The sequence below is a fragment of the Mustela erminea genome, chromosome 12 (assembly GCF_009829155.1).
Source record: "Mustela erminea isolate mMusErm1 chromosome 12, mMusErm1.Pri, whole genome shotgun sequence".
NCBI lineage: Eukaryota > Metazoa > Chordata > Mammalia > Carnivora > Mustelidae > Mustela > Mustela erminea.
In genome coordinates, this window is record NC_045625.1 from 83,618,532 (window position 1) to 83,641,535 (window position 23,004).

The following is a 23,004-nucleotide window of genomic DNA, read 5'->3' on the forward strand; positions in this document are numbered from 1 at the left end:
AACTAAAATTCAATTATTCCTTGTTTGAAAAGATAATACATATTCTGTTTAAGAAGGTCAACGTGAGAAAATATACTGAAAAAAAAAAAATACCAAGCTTTAACATTTTGGTTATAATTGGAGGGTTAACAGAAGACTAAATTCTAGTTATCTGGAAATGTCACCTATGCAGATGGGCTCATTGACCCAACATTACCAGAAAAAGAGGTAGTGCTGAACACTGTGTATAAACCTAATTGTGGGACATCTGAGGCATGGTAAGGTCTGGAGGAGAGGCATGAGAGCAAGAGATGGAGTTTCTAAAGTCAGACACAGAAAATCATAAAGACATGTGTATCCCCTGGAAATGCTCAGTAAGAGGGGACTTAAGCAGACAATGATTTTAAGAATCAAGTGGGTAGGATCAGCCTCCTTCGTGCGAGTCTGATCAGCCTCCTTCCCGGGTAGCCACACCTGTCATTGACCAATGGACTCGGGAACAAATTTCCATGAGGAACCCTCATGGTGGCAAGGAGGGAGGTGATACATGGACTCAGCACCATGGCTTTCCTCTCACCAAGGCCAGCGTGGCTCCAGCCACCACTGGGCACCCAACAGAGACCAAAACTGAGTCCCTCATATGGCACCATTGCCGGGGTGATCAGCTAAACACCCGGTGGCAGGTTGATTACAGTTGGACCACTTCCCTCACAGAAGGGGAAGAGCTTTGTTCTTACTGAAGAGGACACACAGAAAAGAAGATACACCCAGAATAAGCAGTGTAAGACAGAGGCAGAGATCAGAGTAAGGTGGCCACAAGCCAGGGAATGCCAAGGAATATGGCAGCCACCACACCAGAAGCCAGAAGAGGGATGGAGTGATTCACCCTTAGAGCCCTCAGAGGAAACATGATCCTACTGGATTTCAGACTTCTGGCCTTCTTCTAGCAACTGATAAAAGAAATATAACCTTGGGGCGCCTGGGTGGCTCAGTGGGTTAAGCCTCTGCCTTCTGCTCGGGTCATGATCTCAGAGTCCTGGGATCGAGCCCCGCATCAGGCTCTCTGCTCAGTGGGGAGTCTGCTTCCCCCTCTCTCTGCCTGCCTCTCTGCCTACTTGTGATCTCTCTCTCTGTCAAATAAATATAATCTAAATATATATATATGTACATATATATATATAAAACCTTTGGAAACCCTGTTGTTTAAAGAAAGAACACTCCATTTCGAAGTTAAAAGATCTAGAGGGGAGCCTTGTCTCCACCCCAGAGGAGGGCCAATCACTTCACTTTTCTGAGGCTTTGTGTCTTCATCTGCAAAGCTGAGAATCTTAAGATGAGATTCCATTAAGAAAAACCCTTTGTGAAAATAAACATGACATGTTACCATCACCCTCCTCGAACACTTAGTTTTTTAAATTTTTTAAAAGATTTTATTTATTTGAGAAAGTGAGAGCATGGGCAGGGAGAAGGACAGAGGGCGAGGGAGAAGCGGACTCCCAGCTGAGTGCAGATGCTGGCGCGGGGCTCGATCTCACAACCCCGAGGTCATGACCTGAGCTGAATCAAGAGTCAGATATTTAACTGTTTAACTGATTGCGCCCCCCAAATGCTCGCAAAATTCACTTTTAGACAGTAGGTTATCCCTTATGCTACCATTTCACTTTCCACAAGTCCTAGAAATATTGCCCTCCACCATCACCAGATGCTACCTTGCAAGGAAAGGATGGTCTACTTACATCATTAACACTGCTTTTGTTTAGGGCATTGGAGCAGGCGGCATCTGACATTTTTTCCTGAGTGAAACCCAGTCTGCAACCCGGGGCATGGTGGAGTGGGGTGGGGGTTCAAGTCAAGACATCCTGTGGCTCCCTGACCTTCCCAGGAGGGGCACTGGGGGAATCACCACTCGCATTCCCATACGGTCTGGCTTTGACTGGAAGAAGGGGAAACCAGCCTGGGCTTCACCTGCTACTGGGGAACATGTCCTTCCGTTCCCACTTGCAAAGGGGTTCAAGATGGCCTCTAGTGCAGTGTCATGTACACAAGCAACAGGCAGTACACACATCTAGATCCCAGCATCCACAGGTAGCCACGTGCACACTATCACAGGGACGCTCGCAGACCTACTGAGGTACGTTGAATTTGAGCTTGTTCCTACCTAGGCAACACTTGCAGAGGCTCCGGAAAGAGAGGACGTAGCACGGGCTGGTGTGCAATGAGTCACCTTTCCCAGGATGCCATTACTTAATCATCTCTCTATGTCTAGTCTCCTAGATGGATGTTGGAACCACTCACCAACTCTTGAACCTCACCTGGACTGCATCGTTACTGCTCCACCCCTGATGGACACAGCAGGTGCCAAGGGAATCAGTGTGCCCCTCCACATGGCACAGACAAGTGTCCTGAGAAGAGAAACTTTTAATCCCATAAAGCTTTCTCCCAGCCCATTTCTTTACACAATTTCTTTACACCAGGTGCCATATACAACCCATTTTTAAAATAATTTTCTTTCTCAGGGCACCCTAGTGGCTCAGTCAGTTAAGCATCTGACTCTTGATTTCAGCTCAGGTCATGATCTCAGGGTGGTGAGATGGAACCCTGCGTTGGGTTCTGTGCTCAGCGGGGAGTCGGCTTCAAATTCTCTTTCTCCCCCTGCTTCTACTCCTCCTCCCTCAAATATAAATCTTTTTAAAAAAAGGTAATAAGTTTCTTTCTCGTGGCTTGTTCTTTTCAGAACACTAACAAACTATTCTTCTAAATTAGACTTAGCAATGAGTTCAGTTTCTAATTAGATCAAAGTACTAGAGAGCAGCAATGGGCAGTTGAAACCCGCAGGGTAGGGTCTCAGAGTACAGGCAGATTTTTTACTCTAAATGATTTTCTCCAAGGAACAAAACACATTGTTTTCCTGTGTGAACTCCTTTAAATATGACTCCCTGCCATGATTTCCTTTGAGCTTTACACAAGCCATTTTTTTTTAAATAGTCCCAAAGGGAGACAATAAAAAGTAAGCATAATGTTCCCCAATATCCTCCACTCACTGTGCCATATGCCTCTCATTCCCAAAGTGAATCAGAGAGCAAAGAGAGCAATAAACAGAAGCTTCCTTGATGGTTCCCAGAGTGTGGTGCGGACCACACAGCCACCACCACAGCCATCTCCAAAGTGCACAGAGAGCCACAGATGCAAAGATGCCTGTTTCCTGTCTTCGCCGTTAAACACAAACCAAAACCCACAAAGCAAGGCCAAGGCCAAGCCACCATGATGGCAGGGCTTTGGTCTCTCAGTCCCAGCTGTCAGAGGGGTGTGCCAACCTTTGTGCACTGCTGCACATGAGTAAGCCGGAGATGGCTAAGTGGAATTTCGAGAAATAACAAACTCAGGACATGGATGTGGTTATCCAAACATCAAGGGACTTCTCCATTTGCACATGGATAATGATGCGGTTATATCCTTTGTTACATGGAGACCAGATGGGAGCCCCTGAGCCCATCCTCAGCTTCCTGTCCCCTGGAAGCCTTCATGCACACACTTTGGGGCTGGAAGGAGAGATGAGAGCCCACTAGAATCAAACCAAGGTGGAGTTCACATTCAGTCCTTAACATCTGAACAGATGCAGAAAAGTCACGAGTACCCAGAAGTTTGGCCCAAGTTCTAGTCTTCCACCCCCTCAGCAGCTCTGGAGATCTCAGTGAGAATCAGGCAATCCAGCTTTGCTCAGATGCAAAATGGGGGTGGTGACACTAGAACTTGGGGCCCTCCTAAGAATTAGGTAGAAGAACCACCAGATCCACCTAGGTCAAGAACACAAGAGTTGTATGCCCTGAGATACTATGAGATTTTTGTATCCAATGGACTTCCTACTGGCTATGCGATTTGCGGCAAGATCCCTCTGTGTCTCAGTTTTGGAAGGTGAGAGCAGGTAACGTGAGCAAGCTCCAGGTCAGTGTCCGGCACCAAACGAAGACTCAAGGGTCTTCCCTGCCTTCCTTCCTCTTCCACATGCCACTGCTTAATTCTTAAGTATGAATTCCTCAATTCATAGTTATTGAATGAATCTGTTGTTGTTTTGCTTACCTATAGTGGTTTTCTAATTACAAATACACACACACACACACACACACATGCACACACACACATATACATGTTCCCTTTTTGAACATTTAAGAAGTACACATGAGCAAGAGGAAAATAAGAGTCATCTCTAAATCTAAAAATGAGCACAGTTCTCACTTCTATGTAAAACCTCTGTGTCTTGGTATCTCTGCTTCTCTCTCTAATTTACAAATTACCATATTTTTACAAAAGGGATTATTGTACCACCTACATCTTTCACGTAATATATCCAGCCCTTCCCTGGCATCTATGTTTCTGTGTCACTGAATATTCTTCCACAATTGGATTTTTAGTGTACATATGGTCTTCCATTATTTAGATGTACCATTGTTTACTAACCAATATAAAAGTGCTCTTTTGGGGTGCCTGGGAGGCTCAGTCAGTTGAACAGCCAACTCTTGGTTTGGGCTCAGGTTGTGATCTCAGGGTCTTGAGATCAAGCCCCATGTCAGGTTCTGCAATCAGCACCGTGGGCTTGAGAGCATCTCTCTCCCACCCCCTCTGCCTCTCCCTGTCTCATTTGCATGCATGCATGTGTGCTCTTTCTCTCTCTCTCTCCTTAAAATACGTTTTTTTTAAGAAAATATTCTTTTACCTGAAGTTTTTGTATGTGAAACTAAAAAATGTTTGAGGACTAAATGGGGGCTACAAAATAAATTAAACTGCATGTAGCTTGGCAACAATTAAAGTGTAAATTAGTTGTAACATGCCTACATGAATACAATGTCTTCTTTCTTCTTTAACCACCAAGGCTGCTCCCTGAAAAGGTGCTGAAGTCCATGGTAAGGAGTGACAAGACCGAGTCTGTGCTCTTGTCTTGACCTGGATCATTTCATTTTCCTCTCTGTGCCTCTGACTTGTACTATCTGCCAGGATGCCCGATGCCGACTGGCTAACTTTCCCGTGTTGGTGAGCTCACCAAAGAGCTGTTCTTGCAAGACAGATTCCCGCCCAGAACAGTAGCATTTCTTCCACTTATATCTCTTACTCTCAGCCCATCCAATTCCAGCCCAATTCTCCTAATTATCATAGAAACATAGGTCATCTAGGAATATTTAGCCACTCCTTTGCTGCTATGTAATCTTCAAACATTTCTGACATCTGGTCTACTCTCCTCTTGAAGACATCCAGGGAAGGTATATATCTGAGGAAGGGGGTGTCCTGCGCATATGCCCACATGCATATGCTACTCAATAAACTCTCTAAATACATAAAAACACTTTCCATCTGGCACCTTTATAGGTACACACAAAAAAATTATATCATTATATAGATATATTTTATATTTATATATATTTTATATATATATATATAAACAAAGCTACATCTATAAAACAAAAAACTCTATCTTTGGCATCTTTATAGATAGAATACATATGTGTGAATATGTACTTAATATATATACCCATACTGCAATAAATATGTGTGTGTGTGTGTGTGTGGCCTGCATATCCCTCCCCCAAAATAAACCTCAGTCTCTATAGCCATGTGTTTTTTCCTGAGTCATTGTCACAATCAATTAAAATACATTTATGTGGCTTTTTAAATAAATTAGATCAGACCCGTTTCCGTCTGGTTGGGAAATATTCCTGTCCCTTTGCTAAGTGCCCCCACGCCTCGAACTGTGTTCCAGTGAACTGAAGACCTCTGGCAATAACAGATTTACAGCTCAGCAAGACTGAACAATTTACTGTTATTTATGACAGCAGGGCCGGGTCTTCTGTGTTCTGTTCCACATTAGCATCCGACACTTTACATCTGGGAGATCCTGTCCAAAAAAAGACCCTGCCTGGGAACCAAACGTTCGGCGAGGCTGCGGGAACAGACACAGGGACAAACATCCTGACCAAATACCGCACCTCGAGCGCCTGCAGCTGTCGGCGCTCAGACGACTCAGCAGATTAGCGTGGAGTCCCCTAGCCTCTGCTGGGTCTGTTCCTCTCGGTAATCTCTCACATGGCCCCGTCCGTTAGGCTTGAAAATCCTCGTGAAATGAGCAGATTGCGGGGGGCAGGGGGTGGGGGGCGGGCGGGTGGGGGTCTTGCCTGAACGCAGCCGGAGCCTCAGAAATGTTTAAGATGGAAAAGCATGGGACAGACTCAGCTCATTCATGCTGGGAAATAATGCACAGATGAAGTCAAGAGGAAGCCTTACCAAAGCAGCCAGGATCGCCATGTGAACAGTAAAGTTACTGAAACTACAGGGCACCACGCCCAGGTCCTCTCATTTTAATCAGAGTTTAGTTTAGACAAGTTTAGTAATAATTGTGTTATGAAAACAAATAAAATAATTGATAGTAATCCTCCCAGTGAACCTGGAAGATGTAGGGGCAAGTGGTTTTACTTTCCCTATTTGTATAAATGAGGAGACCAACCCCAGAAAGCCACTTGACTTTTCCGCAGTCATGCAAGTTGCAAACGATAGTATCGGCATTCAAATCCAGAACTTCTCCTTTTTTATTACTTTTTCCTGGTGTGTTTAATCATCAGAGCAACCTATACATGTGTATGAGTATTTAATAAAAAGAAGTATATGACATAGAAAGAGAAAGCATTCTCCTTCCCCGCCACACACACCCATATATCCCAGATGTATTCACTGTTAACTGGAATATATTCTTCTAACCCTATTTTCTATGCTTACATTATATATTTGTTTCAGACAACATTTCTAACTAAGCTGCTTTATTAAATCTCATGATAAAGCATAATGGTGTTTACAGAAAAGACAGACACACATCAGCAATATTATATGTGAAATTTGCCCGAAGAATTTTCTAGAAAACATCTGTTCTCCTCGAGCCCTTCGTGAACTCTGGATTTTTGATAGTTTCTGTACAGACGAGGGATAGAAGTTAGAAGTACATTCTTCTTAATCTACTACTTGCTTTGTTTCACTGAGCAAACTATCATCCGTATCTTTTTCATGTATGTGGATCGGGTTTTAATGCCTCAGTGGTAGGCTTGTGTCATACATTAGGTACCTGTTCTCTACTAATGAGCATATAAACTGTCTCTAAGGTTTTCTTTTGCAAAATGCTGTGATGAGTATTCCTGTACATAGACATTTCTACCTTTATATTAGGAAATTTACAGGACAGATTCTTAGATTCATGGATTGGTGGATTACTGGACAAGTATTCCATTGATTTTGGTGCATGCTGCTAAACTGAACTGCCTGGCCAAAATGTTCTATCAAGTTAACTTCCATTAGCATGACAATTTTCAAATGTTCACACCAACTCCGAGTACTTTTGATTTTTTTCAAATTGATAGATTGTTTTTGTTTATTTTTTTGTTATTAATGAGGATGATCTCCTTTTCATATGTTTGTTGTTGTAGCTGACAATATTTCTTTTGAATTTTTTGAAATTTTTACTGATTTAGAAAAGCTTTTTATAGAGTGTAGATATTAACCATTTGTTATAAACTCTGGTCTTCTGATTTCAACTTCTTTTCCCTTTCCATTAGAAAGCCTTAAATATAAAACTAGATACCCCTAGCTACCAAGAGAACTCTTATTAATAAGAGGAGAAAAAAGAAAGGCAATCATTAAGTATTACATTACAAAACAGCTATAACTAGAGACGTGGAAAAGAAAAAGTTCTGTGACTCAATGCCAAGAATTTCTTCAAATTTCCTGAAGATTTTCTCTTCACACAAATATAAGCATCAACTCGAAAATTTGACCATCACTAAAAATGTAGGAGAAGAACAACACTTAAAGCTCCAGAAAATGTGGATTTTAACAAGTCTCATATCCATAACTAATGAGAGTCAAGTCCAAGGAAAGGACCTAAAGCCTTTCCTTTGGCTTCACAAGTATAAACATTCAAGGCATATTGGCCAAATCTGGAGTGTTTGCAATTAACTGTCAAAGCTGTAGGCGAACAAAGGATGTTGAGTTTCTACCTTCAATTTAAAAATCCCTGGAAATTTCAGACCCTTTTTCCCACCCCACCCCACCTATTATTCTAAAAAAACCCTGTTCAAATCCTATCCCAGTATTTGTTTACATTACTCTTGTCTAACAGAAGGATGACCAGGGCCCAAGTTAGGTTTAGCAAAGCCAATACCTATGCTTAGTTTCCTCAAAATTAGGTTCCAACTTCTATCCCTCAAATCTGTACAGAAACTGTCAAACCTTCAGAGTTCATGAAGGACTCGAAGAGAACAGATGTTTTATAGAAAATTCTTTGGGCAAGTTTCACACATAATGTTGGTGATGTGTGTCTGTCTTTTCAATAAACATCATTATGCTTTATCACAAGATTTAATAACACAGCTTAGTTAAAAATGTCATCTGGGTCTCTGGACACATTAAACAAAGCTTAAAATAACCCACCCCAGCAACTGGGAGGGCCCAGCTGTTCTTAAAACCTCTCCCATTCCTTTTCCTTCCCCATTAAAAAAAAAAAAAGTGAATGATGACTTGAGGCTAACAGATTCAAGAATGGACTGACTGAACAGGGAGAAAGAGGGAACCAAGGGCACCAAGGTAACCAAGGGCTATTGCTCATATAATGGATTTCCCATTTCCACAACTCAGGGATGGGGATTCGGGAAGGGAAGCGAAAGAAAGTTATGGCAAGCTCTTTAGGGCTTTCTTGTGTATTCCAAACCTGCCCTTCCTAATGTCAGGGCCATAACTCATTCCATTCACCTATTCTGTAGTGAACTTCGGTCGAAAATAAAGGACAGTCACCACCCAGTTCTTTTTCCTTTCTAGAGACGGGACCTGAAGCCGGCCAATCCCAGACTTCCAGAGTCATCCCAGGAAAGAAGCCGTATCTGTTGAAACACAGGCTTCCCTCTCTTGCTTCCTTCTTCCCTCCCTGCATCCCTCACACCGCCAGATTCCACTCTGTTTCCCTTCCAAATCGATGCTCCTTTTCTTTGGGACATCAAAATTTGTTCCCCAGATAGCTCTGATAAATGTCAAGACAAGGCTTTCCCATTTTTTGAAACAACCACCTCTGCGTGGCACATGGGCCTCAAACACGGCCGGCACAAGCATCCCTCTGGAAGGCATACCCCAGTTCCTCACCGACACAGCCTTCTTCGTACCTTTGCACTTCAGCCTCCACCTCTAAAAGATTTCACAAGGCATTGAGAAGTTCTTGTAAGCTGAGCTGTATGCTAATATTATTATTACCATTGCTGACCATCACATGGCCAGCACACTGTGTGGCTAATCAACAAATGGATTTTCTCTTGGCTAAAACTTGCAACAGAACTGTAAGTTGTTTTACTCAATATGTGCAATGAAATCACTATTTTAGGAGAAATATTCAGTTGACCATAATAATATTCCCTTACATTTCTTAAAGCTATGGATGTTATATAATGCTTTTGTTTGATTCCCAGGATAACTCAGCCCTGCTGTCCCTCCCAATGTATAGATGAGGAAACAAGTGGTTTCTAGGTATTTCAAGAGGCTAAAACATTTGCCCTGCAACTTGTATGGCCGAGCTAGGAAAAGAAAGCGAGCCTTCCAGCTGCTGATACGGAGCTTTTCCTACCATACCTCATTGTCTCCCAGGCTAAGGTCAGAAGACAGTGTGGTTATCATCACATGAAGAAATCTGGTTTGGGTTTGCTAAAATGCATTTGTAGTGCTTGGTGACCTACCTTTATTTAATTTATAGTTGCTTTTTGTTGTAATAGTCTGGATCCATAAAAAAATTTTTTTTACATTTTAAATGCTAAATTACAGAGCTGTGCTACCTAGTATGGTAGCTACTAATCACTTACAGCTACTTAAACTTAAATTTTAATTAATTAAAATTAAATAAAAAAATTCAGTTTTTCAGTCGCATTTGGTACATTTTGACTATTTGATAATCACATGTGGCTAGTGGCTTGGGTAGATTACAAAAACTTTCCTTCATCTCAAAACATTCTAAAAGTGGGGTGCCTGGGTGGCTCAGTAGGTTAAAGCCGCTGCCTTCGGCTCAGGTCATGATCCCAGGGTCCTGGAATCGAGCCCCGCATCGGGCTCTCTGCTCAGCAGGGAGACTGCTTCTTCCTCTCTCTCTGCCTGCCTCTCTGCCTACTTGTGAACTCTGCCTGTCAAATAAATAAATAAAATCTTTAAAAAAAAAAATTCTAAAAGTTCTATTGGACCGTGATGAGATATATATATAGATATATACATATATAAAAAGTTCTATTGGACTGTGATGAGATATACATATATATGTATGTGTGTATGTGTATGTATATGTACATACACACATACATATACATACGTGTGTGTGTGTGTGTGTGTGTGTGTGTATACACACACACATATATATATGGTGTCATCTCCAGAGATAGAAAACTTTAGAAAAAGTCAGAAACATCTTCAGGCACAGTGCTGCCATCTGTCCAATATTAAAGGTACTTTAGGACTAAAAAAAAAAGATGAGAACAAAGAGGAGAAAGAGATGCCCTTAGTCACAGATGGATTCACCCAGAAAAAGGCAAAGGCATTTATTCATAATGTAGCCATTACTTACATCTAGTTCTTGAAATCTTTATGAAATTAAAATAAATTGATACCTAGAGGATCTAAACCCCTGAGAAGTATCTGAAGCAGATAGAAAAAGAAATAATTTTTAAAAACCACTTAGTTACAGGGGTACCTGGGTGGCTCAGTGGGTTAAAGCCTCTGCCTTCATCTCAGGTCATGATCTCAGGGTCCTAGGATGGAGCCCCACATCGGAGCCTACTTCCCCCACACCCCCACCCCCTGCCTCTGTGCTTACTTGTGATCTCTGTCTGTCAAATAAATAAAATCTTTTTTTTTTAAATCACTTAGTTACAAACTAAGTTTATATTGGTAACAAACTAAGTTCTGCAATTCATTTAAATGTGCTATTTACTCTCATACTTAGTAGATATTTTTCTTTGCTCTTATATGGTATGACAGTCTGGATCTATGGTATGACAGTCTGGATCTTAAAAAAAGAATTATAATACTTCTGGGGACTTTTTATTTATTTTTTAAAAGATTTTATTTATTTATTTGACAGACAGAGACCACAGTAGGCAGAGAGGCAGGCAGAGAAAGAGGAAAGGAAGCAGGCTCCCCGCTGGGCAGAGAGCCAGATGTGATGCTGGGCTCGATCACAGGATGCTGGGATCATGACCTGAGCCGAAGGCAGAGGCTTTAACCCACTGAGCCACCCAGGCGCCCCGTGGGGACTTTTTAGATAAGTTTGCACAGCCACATAAAAATTACAGAAACAGGTATAAGTATCTTCTCACTAATTAACAAATCCATTCAAAATGATTATATAAAAATTCAAGAGTTCACAGTGAAACTCAAAAGAGCACAAGAAAAGCCAAACAAATTCGTGTGTCAAGAGTGCAAGTGGTTATTTTGCCAAATCCTGACTGAAAATTGATAATTTAAAAAGAGAGGGAAATAAACATAAATTCTGCTTTTCCAGAAGGAACTCTACTACAGGATAGCCCAATAGTGAGGGAAATGCCCAGTTTTTAGAAAAATGCTAGCTGAAGCACGTAGGTAGAATTAGAGAATTAAAAATCATTTTGAAACCCCTAATGAAATAATCCACTCAAGCCTGAATCGCTAATGGAAGCTGAAAAACTGAATCAAGGATGACAGGAACTGGATATTCACATGGTACAAACCTCACCCCACAGGCTACTGGCCAGTTCCAAGGGAGAAAGTACTGGAAGGCAGAGGCAATCACCACAACAGCCCTACAGTCATCTCAGAACCATGAACATCTGGTCAACCTGAGATTGTTTCCTAACACAATACAACATGAATATACACCACCACCTACGAAATAGTCTTGCCAAAAAAAGAAAAAAAGTGTTGAGTCTGAATCTAATTAAGCCTTTAGAACTCAATTCTAGTACACACACACACACACACACACACACACAGGGAATATCATGAAAAGTTAAATGACACCATAAAAAAAAAAAATCAGAAAATTCCAGAAAGCGGGGCCGAGGGAGGCATTCTACAGGACAACCAACCAACCCTGTCTTTTCAATAAGTCAATTTCATTAACAGAAAAAAATAAGGAGGGAGATAGTTTCTAGTTTAAAAAAGACTTGAGACATAACCAAATGCAATGTGTGTTCCTTGATTAGAAGAAAACTAGTTTGAAAAAACAGCTATAAAAGACATTTCAGAATAATTGAGGAATCTTAATGTAGGATGGGTAATAAATGAAGAAATCCTTTTTTTTATTTTGTTTGGGATGGTAATGACATTGTAACTATCAGGAACATTGTTCTTAGTTTTTAGAGATCCATACTGAATTTAGGGATAAAACGTCATTTTTAAAATATACTTTAAAATACTTTAGCCCTCAAAAAAGATGGAACAGATATAGGAAAAATAATAACAGCTTAGGGTGTGGGCATATGGAAGCCATTTATCTATTCTCTGCTTTTCTGAAAGCTTGAAATATTCAGAATTTTACAACAAAAAAATGTTTATCCCGAATTGTACTGGCTATATGTCAGAGAATCTATTTCAAACTCTATGATATATTAAGATATAAGTGGCAGTTCATCACTTTGGAAATTCCAAACTTCTGTCCTCTAGCAATTATATAATCAAAGAGCAACTACAGTTGGTTATATTAAACTGCATAGTAAAATTAACTTTATCAAACCCCAAATCTTTCAGATACAGAGAGGCAGCCCTCTCACTCAGGTTCAAGTCAGTTCAAAGAGAATAAATACTATTTTTGTACTATTTTTCTAACCCATTTATGAATACCCAATGGGAAATCAAGGGAGGCAAAGTTTTTGGAACCGAGGGTCTTCATTCCTATCAATTTGCCATCATTCAAGACCAATTTCATGGTGAACCCCCTTTCTCCTGAAGCCAGCCTTCTGATTGTTCATTTGCCCAAGCAAAAGCCCTCAAGAAGGTGAACAAAATGAGAAGACTGGTTTAAATTGGCTGCCTGAACCTTTGATAAATGTTGGCCATTCCCTTCACTCCTACCCACCCATTTTGGAAATAACACTTTCAGATTATTTAGGAGATGGTGCTTCTGTGTGGGTTGTGACTTGTCATTCTGTCCCTTGTAACAACCACGAGTTTAAGCGTGGCTCTGATTTAACCATTTATTAACATATGCTACCTATTGCCTAAAATAAACTCCACCTTAAAGTTAATAAGATGTGGTTATCAGAGAAGCGTTGAAGTAAGAAGTTGAAGAGACTTGATGGGAACGTGTGCCAAGAAACCAGAAAGCATGGCAATACCTCGCCCGTGCAAATCGACAACTGTAGCTTCAAAAATATCCTCACCCACAATAAATAAGTGGATGTTTTTCTCCCTCCCTAAAAAAAAAAAAAAAAAAAAAAAAAAAAAAAAAAAAAAAAAAAACCTGCCCCAGCAAGGAGTAGGAGAGCTGCCCTACCTCTCCCAAGGCTCCTTATCCTCCATCACTCCATGGGAACAGCTTGTCAGACAAGAGTAAGACTACTTGTCAACCTCTCTCCAACTCCCTGATTCAAGCCAACCTTGATCGATCCCAAGTTAGGGGCCAGAGAGAAATAGCAGTGCTGTATCACCAGCCACATCGTCTTCTGAGGTTGGAAATCCCAGCTCTACCACCCGTATCACCGCTCAGTGCTTTCTCCCAATGCTTTTGGGTTATTTTATTTAGGGGGGAAAAAATCTACTTTCCCCACCCCTAAAACACTGCAAGAGGGGAATCAGAGTACACAAAGGTGGGGCACCGAGGACACCAAAGACTAAAAAAAAGAAAGAGAGGAAAGAAAATTAAAAGGATGGGGTCGGGAAGGAGAAAGGGAATCCACACCCCAGAGGGTTGTTTAGTTTCACTTTTTTTAAATGTTCACACTCATTTATACATCGGTAGGGATTCCACTTAAATGTGCTACGCGTGGGGTTCTGGCTCAGATGACTCTTTCAGACAGTATTTCCCACAAAGACCGCTGAAGTGCGGTGTCCCTCTTGCAGAAGTGCGCAGAGGCTGCGGGATTTGGGAAGGAGAACAGGGGGTACCGGATGATGCCAGAAGGTGTTTCTAGCTGTAGGACAGAAAGGAAGGAGGAGGAGAAACCTCCAAGGTCCGCAGAGGTGGTGGGAGAAGAGAGAGGAAGTGAGGATGAAATCGGAAAGCGAGAAGAGGCACAAAATGCTATCAGCTGCCAGAGTCTTTCGCAGAGTAGTTAGGAATTGCTTGGAGAAAGGCAGAGCAAGGCTCATTTCAGATCGTTGAGAGATACCGCTCCCCCCCACCCCCATGACACACACAGAACTGAGGGCAGAGAGGCTGTGTGGCACGGAACTGACCTCCACCCCAGCCCTGCACAAACCAGATGAATAGTGAAGTAATTCCACTGGGTTAACGAACCACTTACACTAAAAGTCTTTAGGGTCCACTCTCGCTAAACATGCCAGGAATCAACACTGGAGTGTGCGTGTGTGTGTGTGTGTGTGTGTACACACGCGTGTGTTTGAGACACCACTGTTAGATCTGGGAGAGCCAAAACTTAGAGGGGGAAGAAGAGGACTGGAAACAGGGCACAGGAGAAAAAAGAAGGAAAGGGGCGGTGGTGGGGGGACCACTATGTTGGTAGCTTGGGAAAGAAGTGGGGGTGGGGAAGGCAGGGTAGTAAACCGGTGGGAACGGGTAGTTTTAAAGGGCTGGGGAAGAGGAGGCCCAAAAGGAACGCGGGCAGGTGCGGGCCATGGGCAGAGAGCGGGGGAGAGCTCAGGGCGATGTGGCAGGTTCCCTCCAAGCGGAACCCTGAAGGCCTTTCGGGGACCTCAAGGAGAGGGCCTGGGGGAGCCGCTGCACCGGGGTCGGGGTGGCAGTGGCGTTAGGGGTTGGGCCTGCGGGGCTGGGGGGCGGCAGGCAGGAGGGGGCAGGGCCGGGACCGAGGGCGGCGGCAGCGGCTGCGGGCGGTGGCGGCGGCGCGGTGAGAGGCTAGGGTCAGCGGGGGCAGGTCACTCACCCCGTTGGCCGCGGCCATCTGCACCACGATCTCGGTGGCCGTCCTGCTGAAGTACCTGCCGTCGCTGCCCACCACCATGGTGCAGCCCTGGCGGTCGCGCAGGTCGATGGACGACAGCACGCTCTGGATAAAGTTGGGCAGGTAGTTGCGCTGGCCCTCGAAGAGGCCGGTCGGCCGCCGCAGCCCCCCGCCGCCGGCCGGCCGCTGGTCCTCGTAGGGCACGGTGGGCACCGTCAGCACCGGGATGGGGCTCCCCTCCATGGCGCCTCCTGGCCGGTCCTGCCGCGGCTCCCGGGAGCCGGAGGGAATCTGCAGCCGCCGGCCCCCCTGCTCCCCACCAGCTTGGCTACGCGCCCGGGCTCCGCCTCGCGCCCCGGCCCCGGCCCCCTCCGCAGCCCTGCGCCCTCCCGCGGATCCGGCAGTCCTCTCTCTCCGCGCCGCCCCGGCAGAGTTTGGCCTCTACCTTCCAAGAAAGTTTGTTCCCGCCCAGCTCTCTCTGGAGCCGGGTCCCCCGAGGCGCCGGCAGTGTCCGGACCCTGCTGGACTCACTTAAGGGGGGATGCCCCAGAGCCTACTCCCAGGGCTGGCCAGCCCGACCCCGGAGACCCCAGTCGCCCGCCTGGCCCTAGCCTTCCCGGTGACCGCTTCGCTCCCGAGCACACACACCCTCTGCTAGAAAACAGCCCGGGGGCGGGGGCGAGCTGGAGCCGGACTTGGGGACCTCTCCCAGACCCCCACTCCCTCTCCCCTCCCACCGCAGCCCTGTCTCCCGGTCTCCCTGCAAGTGAGCCTTTTCCAAGCCCAAGTTTCTCTTTTGAACAAGGACGAGGGAGGGAGTTGGGAGGGGGCTGAACCTTTTGCCACCAGCGAACAGCCCCGGGCCAAAAATAACCCTGGAAAGGCGAACTGAGAATTGTTATCTTCTGCCAGCGCTGAAATTGGAGGCTGAGCGTTGCATGTGTGTCTGTTTGTGTGTGGGTACACACCCCACCACTACCATTTGTTGCCGGGAATCACAGACTGTCAGGCCCTTGAACACGGCAGGACCCACCCAGCTGATCACACTTTTCCCTGGGCTCTCTCAAGGCAGCGTGATCTGCAGCGTGGAAACTGCCCGCCCCCCCGCCCCGTTTGTTGTGGTGGTTGCAACAGCAACACAGACACTATTTCTTTCTTCTTTCTACTCCTCACCCTCCCTAGCCCAGCTCCTGCTTAGAAACGGGCTGGTCCCACACAGTTTGTCCACACTGCTGAGCTTCCGGCCCGGATTAATCACGTTCCATAGGAGAAGGGTAGAGTCCTTCTTAATACCCTACCACGAATGAATGAATAAACTCAAACAAGGACAAGATACCCGGAACTCTCCTGGGTCCTTTCCATGCATCTTCTCATTCTGCAGGGGGCAAGCGATGATGGTCTGCCTTGTCTCCATAAAGCCCACCAAAACCCAAACCAAGAAATACTCCATAGAAAACAGAAGTGGAGAGACAATGGACCGAAAGGATAAAACCCGAACAGGAAGAAACTATTATTTTGTTTTGGGTTTGGGTTTGTGGTTTTTTTGGCTTCTATCACCTTTCACTCTCCAAGCATTTTTGCACCCACTAAGGCTACTGTCCTGAAATCTCCTGCTTATTCTCCCCCCAAATACTGTCCACTTGCTGGAACTAAGCTTGACTTGCTGCAGGTTTGGAAAAGCATTTGATCACAGTAAAATGAGTGTGAACAGGAGGTCACACTTCCATGCTGTTTTGCATACAAAGGCTTTGCATCTGTTTTCTCTCTGTAGGCTCAAAGGGAAAGAAGAAAGCATGGCATTCATATCATTTCCATTTTACAGATGAGAAAAGGGAGGCTTCCTGTGAGACCAAGGGAGTGGCTAAGACGACATTTGCAGTCAGTCAGAATTCTGGTATGGCCGCTCCTGTTTTTGTTAATATCATTGAAGTATGAGTCGAATCCAATGTAGCCACCAATGGAATCTTGTTGGGACTTCTCAGCTAGCCTCTTAAACACCAAAGTTGGGTTGTCATTGTGAGGTGTGGTTTTTTTTTTAATATATTTTTGTTTTTGTTTCTGTTTTCCTTGGGTCCCCAAGAGCCCATTCCCCTGTAGCACCCAACAGAGAGAACCTCCACTCTTCTAAGGATCTGTGTACATCCCTATGGCATAGGGGTTTTTAAATCACTGTCTAATAACATTTTTCTTTTGCAGGGAAGGGCAATATCATTCCCAAAAGAGAAGGTAGCAAATCCTCTGCCCCTGTAAAGAAGAGAAGGGTTCGGCCTCAAAGATGACCAGAAGATCTACTTCTCTATCTCTCCACCTCCAACACTGTTTCTCCTACCAAAGCCTAGCTCCTTCCACAGGGCTAGGGACAAGGCATCCATATCTCAGAGACGCTTTTACAGTTATACCAACTAAGAGAGGGAAACCTCTTCCCTTGGTTCTAATCCCCATATTTCCAAAGACTCTGGTCTAGCTCAAGGCAAAGTGCACAACCACAAAGCCAGACCCCACAGTGTCTTTGGAGTTCCTCCAAAGTAAGGGGGTGTTGTTCCCCAGAGGGAGGAGAGATGGGCAAGCAACCATAATTGTCCTCCACATAACTGACATTTGCACTGATCAAGCCTTTCAAAACTTATTTTTCTTTTCGCTAAATTCATACAGCACTTTGCATCATTGATAAAACACTCACAGGACTTTCTATGTATGCCTTCTCTCTGCCAGCTGTACGTGACCTTGGAGTATTTCCTTAACCTCTCCTCACTTGAGTGTCCTCACTGTGAAATAAGAATCATTATCATCCTCACCTCACTCGTTGTTGGGAGGATTAAAGTGCATGGTTTAGGGCCTGACACACAGAAAGGCATTCGTTAAAAGATGTTCATAGTATCGCCATCGATATCATATTTATCATTATTATGGATGCTCTCTGTACCAAGAACTCTTTGATATCTTTGCAGGGACCACCACGACACAGAAAGGGGCTTTGGGCATAGGTGACATTCTATGCACATTGGTTGAATTAATCTGTGGTTTTTGACAACAGAAATTCAAGAAATATAGAGTCAATTTCCCCTTGAAATGTATAAAAGGGATTTAGGAACTAAAGAAATCTCTTCAAAAAGCTGCCCTCAAAGTTGGTCCAGTTCGTTCCAATAACTGTGTTACAGTGGTGGAGAAAGGAACCTGAGAGGGCTCCCAGAAGAAATGCCTTGTCCTTAGCGGCTCACAGTAAAATGAGAAGGTCGGATTAGATCAGTGTTTCCCAAAGGACTTTCCTCAGAACCTGAGTGCCTCCCAACGCCTCACAAAGCAGAGCTGCCTGGTCGAGCAACTTGGAAGTCCTCCACACTCTACTTCATTCTTGGAGCTTTGCAATGCACATTTTCCTACGAAAACCTCAACCTCTGCGAGCTTTTAAACTGGTTCTTCTCAAACTCACACGTCCACTTTGCCCAGGGAAAGCCCCAGAGTAGCTTTGTGACTATAGCCTGGAGACAGTCCCCCTTCCCCTTCATCTGTCCCCAGGGGGCTAGGTAGGGGATGAATACACTTTCCAGATTTTAAAGGGCGGGTCACCCCTTTGTGTTAGGTTGGCACTTCTCTGCAGTGCGGTTCACAATGAAGGGGAGGCCTGTTTGCTGAGGTGTCTCTCAGCCTTCTCTGAGCCTCTAGGGGAAAGGCATCTCACTGAGAATTCCTGGCATGTAACAGGAGCAACTGATCTATCTTTCCTTCCCCTTGGGACTTCCTGGCTCTCAAAAAGGTGTCAGCCACCATCTTCATAGAAGCTAGACCAGCATTGTCTACAGAATGAATTGGAGGGGGAGGGGTGTGGAGTGAGTTTTGCAGATTCACAAAGCACGTTGGCATATTAAAGGCCCTGAAGTTCCACAGAAAAGAAAACTATTCACCTTTAACCTAGCATTTCCACATCTTATCTGACCATGGTCAAGTAAGGTCTTTGGCAAAACACTTATTAACAGATCAAGGACATGAATATTCCATGAAACACTTTAGATCTCTGGGGTCCTTTCCAGCTACATCATTCTATAACTTCCTTTTTTACTTGTGAGGCATTAAAAGATTAATTTATCTCAGGCTTTCCTGTATGAACTTATCAGAAGGTGCCAAGGGGAACAGGCTGAACGGCCCAATTAAAAAAAAAAAAAATTCCCTTGAGAGATTTTGAGACTTAAAATGAATTAAATATATTTATAGATTTGTTTTTATATGTTCCATTCTTCCATACACCTCCCCGTACACCACCACCACCCCGACCCACTGCTAGCAGGAAAGACTGGCACACATATTTGGCCTGTGGTGATTACACACACCTGTTCAGTCAGGGTCCACGTCTGTGCACACGGGGAATGCTAAAAATAGGCTGTTGACTCACTGATGCTAAGAGCAGAAGAAATACCAAAAGCGCAGGACAAGAGGCAGAAAAGCAGGTAGAAAATCTCCAGGGCGGACATCTTGAATGTACTCATTTTAAATCTGCCCCAAGAGCTTCTGGTGATGGGGAAAGTCAATTACATATTTCTCTTAAAACACACCGCTTTCCACCAAACCTCTCTGTTCCCTAGCAAAGGAAATACAAATCATAATTCCAAGAGAACTTGCTGCTTCTCCAGCCCCCTCCCTAGAAGGCCACTGAGTGAACGTTCGAGGAATGTAATGTGGGAAACAGAGGCAGAAGAAAAGTTGTTCAATTTCCTTACTATCTAGAGCCACTGACAAGTCCTTGAAACAGGCTGAGTGACATTCCTCTAGCAACTGAACTGCCTCCACCTTAATACCATGCTAAGGGCAAAAGGCAATCCTAGAAGCGCCAGGGTGGCTCAGTGGGTTAAAGCCTCTGCCTTCAGCTCAGGTCATGATCCTGGGGTCCTGGGATTGAGCCCCGCATCGGGCTCTCTGCTCAGCAGGGAGCCTGCTTCCTCCTCTCTCTGTCTGCCTCTCTGCCTACTTGTAATCTCTGTGTGTCAAATAAATAAATAAAATATTAAAAAAAAAAAAAAGGCAATCCTAGCCTGGCTGCCTCTCCCACCCCAACCAGGATCCTGTAAGTCTACTTCAACATATAAAAATTCCTTTGGAAACTTCCTTTATCTCTAAACCCTCCAAGAAACGTGCTGGCAATCATCCCCAAGCATATGATGATATATACACCTGAAGGGTCTCATGACTAAGGTTTCATTAGATGGTAATAAATGACCTTTTCCCAACAGCTAGCGCCTCAACGTTCTGGAAACCTTGCTTCCAAAATTCCTTAGAGACTGACGCCATCCCTGACCCCCTCCCAACTTGCAAGTATATAATGGACCACTCCTCACAGCCCAGTGACTGTGACTCTTCCTGCCCATGGGTCCTGTCCCCATGCTTTAGTAAACCACCATTTTGCACCAAAGACGTCCCAAGAATTCTTTCTTGGCTGTGGGCTCGGGACTCCACCCCACTGAACCTCACCTATATTCAAAACTTCACCAGATGGACGAAGGCATGTCGCAGGTGTATCTTGCAAACGTCTGAGCACTGCTCTCTATGTTCTTGTTCAAAACTCTGTCTCCCACCTTCATCACTGACTGCCTGTGTGGCCTTGGACAAGCTGCTTACCCTCTCTAAACCTCAGTTTCTGCATCTGGAAAATGAATATAATGCTACCTACCTCCCATGGTCCATGATCATATGCAGAGAGATAATAATGGCAAATTGCTTCACACGGAGCCTAGAACAGAATTAGTAGTAATAGTAAATATTATAAATTTTATAAATTATCAATTTTTATTATTAAATTTATTAAGTTATTAAATTTATTTATTAAATTATTAAATATTACCATTAAATAATTATTGAAATAGTACCAACATAATTCCTATTACTATAATAATAATTCTGAATCTTTGTATTGTTACACCCCAATAATGGGTCCGTGATTAAAGGAGCAGGACTGATATAAAGCGAAGGTCAAGCAAAGCTTTTTTTCGCGCCAAGCATCAAGAATCTAACCGAACGTTCGGGGCCACACCTCTTACAAGAGAGGGCGACCCTTCTCTGTTTCACAGACTAGATTTTAAGGGCCATGCACAGGTGACCAATGAGATTGTAACACACACAGGAAATTCCACAGTGATGCAGGTGACCAACTGAATTACAATTTACCCTAGTAGACATTTAAACCAGCCTATAACACCTTGATTAGGATTGGCGCCCAAAGGGCTCTCAAAGGGGGGGGCAGCATACTCCTTGGTAGCTAGGGAGACAGTATGCAACCCCCACTGATGGATGTCTCCACCTGGCCTGACCCACCCTCATATCTGGGCTTTGTTACCTGGAGCTGGTTTCCGGGATGTGTTTTAAGTAAGTCCCCTGGGGGAAGGGGAGCAGGAACAGTTTAAGGGTTAAACAACAAAGTTATTGTTTAATCTCAATGGAAGCCTCTGGCTAATATAAAAATATAAAATGGGTCATTACAGTATCAGACAGTATTGTCTTTGACGGCAGTCCTAGATTATGGCTAATAAACTTTTTTCAGCACAATATCCAGTAGGACATCATTTGCAGAGTACTGAACTCCTAGTAAAGACGAAAAAAAGTTTTACTGACCTTTAACTGCTTTGTAAGCAAAAAGCCACCAGGTCATGATCTCAGGGTCCTGGGATCGAGCCCCGCATCAGGCTCTCTGCTCAGCGGGGAGCCTGTTTCCCTTCCTCTCTCTCTTTGCCTGCCTCTCTGCCTACTTGTGATGTCTGTCAAATAAATAAATAAAATCTTTAAAAAAAAAAAAAAGCCATCAGCCTAATACTGGGAACTCCAGCTCCACTCAAGAGTTTGTTTTTGGAGGTAGCCACGGGAAGCCTAGGAGAACTCTGTGCTGTCAGAAGTGCCTGAGGTCAGCACAGAGAAGTTGATGGAAAACACTGCGTGTGCTCCTGCTGGGGGTTGGGGGGGGGGACAACTCTGGAAAGCATTTAATGTTAATTGACTAGCTTGTAAAAACTGTGGTTTGGGGAGAGCAAAAGGTTTCATCTTAATCCACTTTTATCTAAAAAAAAACGATAGGCCACTGGTGGGCCAGAAATGAATATTCCCTCTCCAGGGATCCCCCACTGTGTCTAGAAGCATCACTGATATACAGTAATGTGTGGCTGACAAGTTTGTGAGTCATCTGATCAAAGTCCTTATTTCATAAAAGGCAAAAGGTTTTCTGAAGCTATCTCCACACTTTTTTAATAGCTGAATTTCGGTTTTAAGGCTTCAGAAAAGAACGAACTGAGGTCTTTATTATAAAGGAAATGTATTTTCCATATTCCACTAAATTGCATTCCGTGAGTCATTTGCAATCATAGCCTACATGGCATTTTTCTTGGGTGGTTTTTGTTTTGGGTTTTAGGAAGGAATCCCTCCCCTCTTCCCCCCATATATGGCCAATCTCCGGATAAATATCTAACAATCCTATGTAAAGTCATTTTTTTAAAAAGATTTTATTTATTTATTTGACAGACAGAGATCACAAGTAGGTAGAGAGGCAGGCAGAGAGAGAGGAGGAAGCAGGCTCCCTGCTGAACAGAGAGCCCAACGCGGGGCTCAATCCCAGGACCCCGGGATTATGACCCAAACCGAAGGCAGAGGCTTTAACCCACTGAGCCACTCAGGTGCCCCGTAAATTCATTTTTTGAAAGCTATTTTATATCCACCTACATCACGGAGCTAAATATCAAGTATGTCATATCAGCCAGGATTCCTGCCTAATGAATGAATTTTTTTAGCCATGAAGTCTGGGTCAGTTTGCATGGCTAATATGAAATTCTCTGTTACAATAACTAAGATATGGACACAACCCAAGTGTCCATCGCTGGATAAATGGATAAAGAAGATATGAGATACACACACACACACACGGGAACATTATTCAGCCATAAAAAGA

The 23,004-nt window shown here is 44.0% G+C and overlaps 1 protein-coding gene across 1 annotated transcript in view; it reads right to left on the reverse strand.

Moving 5' to 3' along the window:
• PGM5 (phosphoglucomutase 5) overlaps positions 1–15,863 on the reverse strand; it is a 198,160-nt gene extending 182,297 nt beyond the window's left edge. Inside the window, exon 1 of the mRNA XM_032307008.1 lies at positions 15,069–15,863. Coding sequence (XP_032162899.1) covers positions 15,069–15,329 — 261 coding nt within the window. The 5' untranslated portion in view covers positions 15,330–15,863. The remainder of the gene's footprint in view (positions 1–15,068) is intronic.
• Positions 15,864–23,004: the final 7,141 nt, after the last annotated feature.